The sequence below is a fragment of the Engraulis encrasicolus genome, chromosome 21 (assembly GCF_034702125.1).
Source record: "Engraulis encrasicolus isolate BLACKSEA-1 chromosome 21, IST_EnEncr_1.0, whole genome shotgun sequence".
NCBI classification, from domain to species: domain Eukaryota; kingdom Metazoa; phylum Chordata; class Actinopteri; order Clupeiformes; family Engraulidae; genus Engraulis; species Engraulis encrasicolus.
Genome location: NC_085877.1, coordinates 5070209 through 5080208, shown reverse-complemented (window position 1 = coordinate 5080208; position 10000 = coordinate 5070209). Strand labels below are relative to the sequence as shown.

At 46.6% G+C, this 10000-nt stretch overlaps 1 protein-coding gene across 2 annotated transcripts in view; it reads right to left on the bottom strand.

The window, feature by feature from the left end:
* arb2a (ARB2 cotranscriptional regulator A) overlaps positions 1–10000 on the bottom strand; it is a 238669-nt gene that overhangs the window by 208519 nt on the left and 20150 nt on the right. For both annotated transcript variants that reach the window (XM_063187308.1, XM_063187309.1), the window contains exons 5-6: positions 4090–4155; positions 2320–2511 (exon numbers count right to left, since the gene is read on the bottom strand). In XM_063187308.1, the coding sequence (XP_063043378.1) occupies positions 2320–2511; positions 4090–4155 (258 nt within the window). The remainder of the gene's footprint in view (positions 1–2319; positions 2512–4089; positions 4156–10000) is intronic.

Here is a 10000-nt window from a genome sequence, read left to right as displayed (position 1 = left end):
GAGGTAAAGAAGACGACGCTGAGGAACATGCAATAATCCTGCTTACTGGGGGATCCGCAAACGAGCGAGCCAGCAAGCCGCAACATGGTGCGTATGTGTTGCATGAGTGGGCATATGTGCTTGCACACACATGCGCGCACACACGCGCACACACACACACACACACACACACACACACATGCAGTATGCACGCGAGCAGGTGCACACGCAGTCACACACACACACGCAAGCATAAATGCTTGCATAAATTTCCACGAATGTCTACCTGCTGACTTCTCTTACACACACGGATGTGCGCACATACAGACACATACGTATAAGCAAAACTGCTTGCATAAATTTTCAGTGTACGTCTGCCTCTCAGTTTAACCCCCACACACATGCACGTACACAGTACCACACACACATGCACGCATAACTGCTTGCATACATTTCAGTATATATCTACCATCACCTTGACACACACAAACACACAAACACACTCTCTCTCACACACACACACACACACACACACACACACACACACACACACACACACACACACACACACACACACACACACACACACACACACACACACACACACACACAACCCTATTCAGTCTCATTGCTGCTGTGACTGGAGTGGTGGGTTGAAACTAGCCCAACCAGCTGGCACAGGGAGGCAGAGGCGAGCGGTGCATTGTTGCGATGACATTTCCCGTCAAAGGATGGGGATGGGGATGGGGAAGGAAGGGGGGGCGGGGGGGTCCTCCTACTGTAAGTCGATTTAGACGCAGTGCAGCGCACAGGTGATGAAATTAGCCTCGCAGTTCTGCAAGTCTCCTCAATGTATCTGCCTTGCGCCAGGCCAGTAGGAACTAGGCGTTTTTTTTATACATCATAATTACATAAGTAACAAATGTAGATTATTTGGAGCGCTTTCTTTTGAGAGATACAATGACAATGTTTCATGAACTTGAAATCAAACAACAGAGAGTGATATAGAGACAAAGAGAATAGATGAAAAGTAGTCCAGAAACGGATACTGCATGGGCTGAGGAGAACTGGGCTGCTGTGGGCTGAAGGAGAAAGAGAGGGGGAGAGAAAGAGAGTCCTGTCCTGACACTTAGACAGAACAAGCCAAATCTAGGCAAATATAAATATATAGTGCCAAAGACACACACACACACACTAGAGCACACGTACGTATGTACGCACGCACCAAAAATACACAGAGATACTTGAGTCATAAAAGAGGCAAGGGTAAGGAAAGAAAGTTAAAAAAAACTCGAAATAAGACACGGCCAAAGATGAGGAGCTGAGACCCAGGGGCCTTGGTGGTCCCACACTGGCAGAACTAGAAGCCAAGCCTGCACTTTAAAGTCAAAACTTTCAAATGGCACAAGGCAAAGAGTTCTTTGAACTTTTACTAACACACACACACACACGCACGCACGCACACACACACACACACACACACACACACACACACACACACACACACACACACACACACACACACACACACACACACACACACACACACACACACACACACACACGCACACACGCACACACGCACACAGAGACACAGACACAAGCACGCACACACACTTTTCCTCCTTGGTGAAATAAATGCTACCTTGGAAAACTACCTCTTTCAAGGCACCAATCCATAATTGTCTGTGTGTGAGGGAAGACAGAAGAGAGAACAAGAGTGTGTGGGGGACAGCTGAGACCTCATCCAGTACTCTGGAAGCAGAGTGGAGACATTGGCCAAGTTAACACAATGTTTTTCATTCTGAATTTATCATTCGAAATGAAATAGTTCATTTACATCACACTTTCATTAATTTCCGAATTGTGAAGTGATTAAGTGATGTTTTCAAAGGCAGAATTGAGTTTTATTCAGAATTAAATTGAGTTCATTGAGTCCAAAAACAATGGTGGGCTGCCTTTCTACCACCCACCCTTCTACAAACACATTCTCATACTTCTCTGACCAGGAGCGCATCAAATGCAACAGCCAAAAACAACTGCACCGCAGTGCCCCAGATGGCATCCCTGTATGAGAACTGGCTGTTGGGAACGGGTCAGGGTTGATTAGTAATCATGCATGGGCATGGTGTGCTGCTTGTGTGTGTGCATGTCATCGGCCATAGAATGTGAATGACTAAACAATGAACTTCGAGGGTCATGTATACATCTGCAGCAGCCAACAGGGTAACGGCATTGAGCTACGACATTGAGTATGGCCAAGCAGGTCACCACCTCCCAAAACAAAGGTTGCTGCCCACATAGCATGGTACTGCATAGGTCAAGCAGGTTGAACTGTACCTCCATGGCCCGTTTGATGAAGGGGAGCTGTGATCCGCTGTCCATGTCGTCATTGATGATGAGGCGTCGGGCCCACTGGCCGGCACGCACCACCCCACTGCCCTGGATCAGCACCAGCAACTTGTCGGAGTTGGTCAGCGCGTCCTCGCTCAGGTAGATAAAGCTGGTCGGCTCATCTTCTTTGGCATCCACCTGGAAACACATTAGGGGCGATAGCAATAGGATTTGTGTAGCGCATTATTATATTCAATGTGCTAAAGAGAAAAGAAGGAGAAGCGAGAGGAAAAATATATTGCAGGAACTGAAGTATCGTATTGTGTAAATAAGGTAGATGAAAATAAAGCGTTTTTTAATTTCTTTTCAAAACATGACACTGTTGGGGCAGTTCTGATTTGGACAGGAATTTGGCAGCATAATGGCTAAATGCTCAAAACTAGAGCAGAAAAGTTGTTCTATTGGTTGTTGCCTGTATTGTATGTAGATAACAAGACAGTAACACATTACAAATTACAAATTACACATTGCAAACAATGATAACTATATAATTTAACTGAATATCATAATTTTGTTTGTTTTCATTTTTCTTTTACAACTCAATGCCAGGTCAAAAGTTCAGAGGTCAAACTTCCAAGGGTCACGTCACTACATTTGCATTTGCATTGTTTTCTGTTTGTCCGTTTGACAGACAGGAGGATATGGCCACAGGGGCAGAGGACGGGAGGCATTCATACGTCGGCATTCTGGTAACTTTATACCCGCGCATCGCGCGCCAAAAGCTATATTTGCCTTCTTTTATTCCAATAAAGTGGAGCAGCACAGGCAAAGCAAACAGCAGGGATGGGATGACTCAGAGCCAGCCAGGAGTCACTTTGAGCAAACTCTGCTGTTCCGAGATCAGCGGAGGAGCAAGTTCAAAGGAGTCGACTCCTCTATCTGCATGTGGAGTCGGGAACCTCATTTAGCCCTCTAAAATTACACGTGCACAAAACACAATTCCTGTACACACACAAAAATCAACTCTTACCCTTTCCATCCCTTTCCCCAAACACTATAATTCGCTTCCAGCCCAGGTCATTTATCTAAAGTTAATCAGCTTTCAGCTTGTCCCAGCCAAATAAACTCACCTGGCCGGCTAACCAAATATAAACAAACACAAGGTTGCACAAGGCCTTTACGAACCTTTTATACACAAGACAGATTTATGTTGTGAGACGCTAGCTTTTAACAAGATGCTCTAGACGTTCAAGACATGTAGACAGATAGCGTTTCTTTTTTTGGAGGGGGTGAGAGGGGAGGAGAGCCACTCACAACAGTTTAGCTAATATAATTTTAATGTTGTTTTATTTCATTATATAAAAAGGATACCGCGGGGTTGTCTGTCCATAAAAAGCATCTTTTTTGTAGGAGGGAGGACAGCCGCCACTGTGGCTAAGTCCGGCTGACAAATAAAGTACCTCTGAGCTCATTTGGGAGCAAAACAGATTACAGAGCAGCTTTGCTCACTTTTTTTGAAAATTAAGTGTCACAATACATTTAATTTGTGAAGCGGCTTGTGTCGTAATAAGAAAAAAAAACAAAGTAGTTAGGGAAGGCTTACAGTGCTCCAAATCCCTACTTCCCCACCAAAGTCCGTCCATCATAAAGGCACAGGAGGGATGGGGCCCTACTTTCTTACATCCATTTCTCCTCATTAATCCCTTGTTTCATCCCAGGGGAATAAATAGAAAAGCCTGCAAGCCTCCCTCTGTCTCGCTTTCGTACTGTGCTTACCGGGAGGGTTACTCTTGTCAAGTTGCACTCTTCCACCAAGCGCTCGTAAACATATTGCGTGATGATCTGTCAGGGAAGAAAGAAGAAGAGAAAAGGGAGAACATGTCAGAAAAGAGCAATTGTGACATTTGAACGGACATCAGGTCATCATCTGACGCCAAGCTCCATCCTTTATCTGGCCTGTGCACTACAGTAACACCCGATCTAGATATTCACCCACCACCCACACACATGGAATACATAGAGCTGCTTCCACATGGCTATGACAGGAGTACAAATGAGTGTGAGAAGGGCTGGCTGAGCCTTTGAACATATGGAGCATGTATACATTTAGCCTGTAGACACTTGGAGATGGAGAGGGTAAGAGAGAGAGAGAGAGAGAGAGAGAGAGAGAGAGAGAGAGAGAGAGAGAGAGAGAGAGAGAGAGAGAGAGAGAGAGAGAGAGAGAGAGAGAGAGAGAGAGAGAGAGAGAAAGAAAGTGGGGTGGCTAGGGAGCAGACTAGAGCACAACACAGCAGAGCTGAGTGTGCGTGTGTGTGTGTGTGTGTGTGTGTGTGTGTGTGTGTGTGTGTGTGTGTGTGTGTGTGTGTGTGTGTGTGTGTGTGTGTGTGTGTGTGTGTGTGTGTGTGTGTGTGTGTGTGTGTGTGTGTGTGTGTGTGTGTGTATTAGGGGTGGTACGGTTCACAAAATTCACGGTTCGGTTCATATCGCGGTGTCAAGGTCACGGTTTTCGGTTCTCTACGTTTTTTTTTTTTTAAGTTCATGATAAATGGTGCACTGGCTAATAGAATCGGACTTATCACTAAATATCCTACATATAGTTTGTATAGGCTTATAATGTGAAAATGGTATGATTTTAATTGTGTCATCCTCTGATTTGGTCTTATACGCTAATGTTTTCATCAGAGAGACTGGATAAGATACCCCTAGAATCTCTGTTTTACATATTTTTCTGGCCAGTACATGAATTGCGGTTTGCGATGGCTTGCACGGTTCGGTTCGGTATGTGTGTGAATTGTACGGTTTCGGTTTTCGGTGCGGTTTGTGCCATCCCTAGTGTGTATATGTGGTACGGGGGAATGTCAGCCGAAAGGGAGAAATCTCGACTACAAGCGAGCGAGTTGATGTAAGGTATGTTTATCCCCCGAGCTACGCGGCTAAGAAACACGTATAGGGTGTAATTTCAACCCGTGGCCAAAAGTTTCATGGCTCAATGACACCAACAACTTTCTCGGTTTTTCTCTCCCAGCCGCCCGCCCTCCCATCCGCCTGCCTGCCTGCCTGCTTCCACACCCACCGACCCATCACAGCCACCACGACCAACCCTAACACCGGCTTCCTTCCAGACAGCTGGAATCACAGAGCATTCTCCCTGGGCACCGTGGATTGAATGCCGTGTGTGGGCGATGTGAATGGCGGCATGCAGCGCCGTGGTTTGGCTCGGGGCTTGGACGGAGACGGCTAGCGTGTCTGTGCGAGCGGGCATTCGTGCCTGTGTGAGGAGACAGGGAGTGACCGTGGTGGTCATGGTGGCGATGGATTTGCGGTGCGTCCAGACATTCAGAGAGGCCCGACAGACGTGGCTGTTGGTGGGGATTTGAGGAGAGCAGAATCCAAGCAACTGGTCCAGGAAAAAGCCAAACGCCACAAGTGACAGCCACCGATACAAGGGGACATTTCAAAGTAGCTGAAGCCCGATGGCACCAAACTGGTTTGGCGTGACGCAAGGACGGCCATAAAAAAAGTAAACTGAGAAGACTAGCCGATTGTTGCGAGAGGATTTAAAGTCGGCGACACTTGTTGTTTACACCCATTCCATTAGCATCATGGCGGAGGAGCTGGTGTTGTTGTACGTGATTAATTGTCGTTTTTATCTTCCACAGACTCTCCATCTAACCCTAAAGTAAACACTGGCAGAACAAGCACGCTTTTGGAGAAGCGAGTGTGCCGCTGGCCGAGACGGGTTAGTCTGACCTTTGGACGCAGTAAATATTTAGGGACGCGGCCATATTGGAGCTGGCTCCGGCCCCGTCATAAACTGTGTCCGTGCCGGACGTGGCGCACCAGACGGAGAGCTTAAGCTTTTGGCAAAGGCCACCATGTTTACCTTGCTGAGTTTGTGTTGTGTGTGTGTGTGTGTGTGTGTGTGTGTGTGTGTGTGTGTGTGTGTGTGTGTGTGTGTGTGTGTGTGTGTGTGTGTGTGTGTGTGTGTGTGTGTGTGTGTGTGTGTGTGTGTGTGTGTGTGTGTGTGTGTGTGTGTACACGTATGCGCATGTGTTCAGAGCAACGCGCAAACGCTGAAAATAGGCTCTCGGTGACAGGGCCTCAGAGACGGTGAGGCGGGGAGCGCTTGAGGGGAGGTGGCACTTGCGCTTTTTTGAACCAGAAATATCTCACCGGCGCCGCACGCACGTCACATCGCGTAAGCCTCTGCCAGGAGCGCAACGGTTGGGTAATAACGGTAATAATAACAATCGTACGTTTGCTGGGTCCATGAGGAATACAGATATGCAGTGCTTATCTGATTATACACTAGTGGCCAGGGGAAAAGACATACGTAACACACACAATCATACACACAGACACACACACAGTCACACGCACGCCATGATGAAATTGAATGATGCGATGAGACATTAGTCCTGATCAGTCTCCACAGGGCCTGCAAACGAGAGCAAATGAGATGACAGGTACCACCCCCTCTACCGGCGGCCCAACGACCAACTGGAACTGAGGGAGGTTGGGGTGGAGGAGTGGGGAGAGGAAGGAGGGTCTCTCTCTCTCTCTCTCTCTCTCTCTCACACACACACACACACACACACACACACACACACACACACACACACACACACACACACACACACACACACACACACACACACACACACACACACACACACACACACACACACACACACACACACACACACACACACACACACACACACACACACACACACACACACACACAGACAGAGTCACTCGCTTGCAGCAGGGCATCTAGGCGTCGCCCTAATTCGCTAAAATGTCACTCGCCTTGATGAGGAGCCCAAATGATTGTGAAGCGCAATATGCTTAGTGCTTAATGACATCGGTGCGTCTCGCAGAAAATTTCATTTGCGCTTACATTAGTTTTGCCTGGTGCCTCAGGTGGCTCTTGATCTAACTCATATGTAGGGGAGGAGGAGGAAGGGGGTTGGTAGGTGAGTGCATGTTTGTGTATGTACAGTGTGTATGTACAGTGTGTGTGTGTGTGTGTGTGTGTGTGTGTGTGTGTGTGTGTGTGTGTGTGTGTGTGTGTGTGTGTGTGTGTGTGTGTGTGTGTGTGTGTGTGTGTCTGTGTGTGTGTGTGTGTGTGTGTGTGTGTGTGTGTGTGTGTGTGTGTGTGTGTGTGTGTGTGTGTGTGTGTGTGTGTGTGTGTGCCTGTGGGTTTGTGTATGACTGCGTCTGCGTAGGTGGAGGGGTACTCTCCAAGGGATTGATGGGGGCGGGTTGTGTTTCCGGTGCGGGCAGAGATCTTTGCATGCATTTTAACTTTGTGGTATATACATATACCCTATATGCTGCGTGCTGCGCTTCTGTGACTGGGGACGGGGATGCTCTGGCATGTGGTGAGTGGGTGTAGAGACGAGAGGAAGAGGGGAGGGGAGTGAGTGCGTCTGTGTGCAACACTGAGACGCCTTTGTTTGATTTGACAGACAGGACTCTGGTTTGGGGAGGCAGCCGAAGTGGAAGGTAGGATATGGAGGGCTACAACAGGAACAAGAACTGAACACATATACCTACACTCTAACACACTCGCACAAACAATAATACACACACGCACACACTCACAAATACACACACACACGCACACACACTCACCCACACCAGCACACACGCACACACAACTAGAACAGGCAAGACAAAGTTATAGTAGCTACTGTCCTGCTTTTTCAACAAGGCAATACAGTCTCTGGATGACCAAAACCAGTGGAAATATAAAGCTAGAACCTCTGTGGGACATGAGCAGGTTCCCTCATCTGTGAAAAGCACATAAGCTGTAACTGCTTCACAATATAGTAGTTCTCATCAACCACGACTGTTTAAAAGACATTTTTTTGTTTGTCTGATCTAATTTTTTGTGTACTGTAGCAACTAGCCAGCATAACTTTCTGAACAGCTCAATCAAATTTTAATTATATAAATTAATAAATAAAAATGCTAAATATGGTCTGACCAAGGGTAATAATTTCAGTGCACGTCCTCTCTTTATAACAAAGGCAATTAGCTTATTAATATCCCTTAGCTGTAAAAGCAGACTTTTGTTAGGACATCAGTAAGCGTGAATGGACACACTCTTTTGATGAAGGTTGTTCCTGGAGGACATGAGCTGATATGGGGGAGACAACCGGGGGGCTACAAGGGGAGGAAGAGGAGGAAGAGAATGAGGAGAAAGAGAGAAGGAGGCGGGGGAGGAGGAAGATGACGAGGAGGAGGAGGAGGAGGAGGAAGATGAAGAGAAGGATGAGAATAAGAAGGAGGAGGAGGAGGAAGAAGATGATGAGGAAGAAGATGAAGAGAGGGAAAGAATGAGGCGAGGAAAAGAGAGAAGAAGAAAGAGAGTAGAGAGGGAAACAGGGAGGAGAAAGAGGAGGAGGAGGAGAAAGAGGAGGAGGAGGAGGAAGAGGCCTCATCTGCTCTGTCCTGTCTGCGTAATTACAAAGCCACTCTGTCTAGTAATTAACACCCTCTTATTAGTTTCTTAATAGAGGGCCCTGCAGGTAGAGAATGCCAAGCCACGCTAACTCCCTGGCACATATTAGCGTGACGGCGGTGGCACACACATTGGCATACTAAGAAACGAGGGAGTGGAGTGGAGGAGAAGAGAAGAGAAGAGAAGAGAAGAGAAGAGAAGAGAGAGAAGAGAAGAGAAGAGAAGAGGAGAAGGCCCGCAGGCTGCTGGCAAACCTCAGGGTGATAAAGGCCTGACACCTGCAGCATTCACCATCACGTCCACACCGCTGCCACCGCTGCATGCATAGGGGAACAGTTTATGTGCGTGCATGCCCACACTGCTGGCACCATGGCACACACGGGCACGTATGTCAAAAATCCAAGTCACTGTGGTGACTGTTCAACACTGTATTTCAATAATTAGTAATGGTTCTCTCTCTGAAGGTTCCAGCTTAGACAAGTAAACATCACACCAAATCAATGGCAAACAGAGTGATGACTGTAAAACAGAAGAAGGATGATGATGATAGTACAAAGACTAGGGCTGTAATGATCAAATCATGAGTTGAGTGTGTTTCTAACACAATTGTTGACATATGATTCGATATACCCCATGGTTATTTTTTTAATTTTTTAAGTTAGTTTTTTCACATTATAAAATTAAATTATAAATAAAAACTGATAGTTAGGTAGATAGGTAGAATAGGTTACAGTAGGCTATATTTTGTTTAAAAAATAATAATGATTTGAAGCTTGGAAGCATTATCACATCATATCATGTGGTTGTTTTCTGGAATGAAGGGTGCATCGGGAGCATCGCAACATTATCTTCTTGCACCACGATGCCGGATATCATTTCTTGGTTCGATACAATATTGCTACAGCCCTAATCTTTCATGCAACAGCATAGCCATAAGTAGCAAAGGCCTTATCATCATGTTCCATGTACCTGTGCTCCACTGCGAGCATGGACCTTAGCCAGCTGAGCAGATCTTTAGGATACAGAATCAGGGGCAAAGTTTAAAGTTGCTAAGTTAAGTACAGTGCGTGCATGCTTGCGTGCGTGCAGAAGCGACAGAGCGAGAGAAAGAGATCGAGACTGAGACAGAGTGATGAGCCCTGTTATCAGCTTTGTAATTTCTTTGGAAGGGAATTGAAATTTCAATGTTTGTCTTGGGATACCAACAGTCACTAC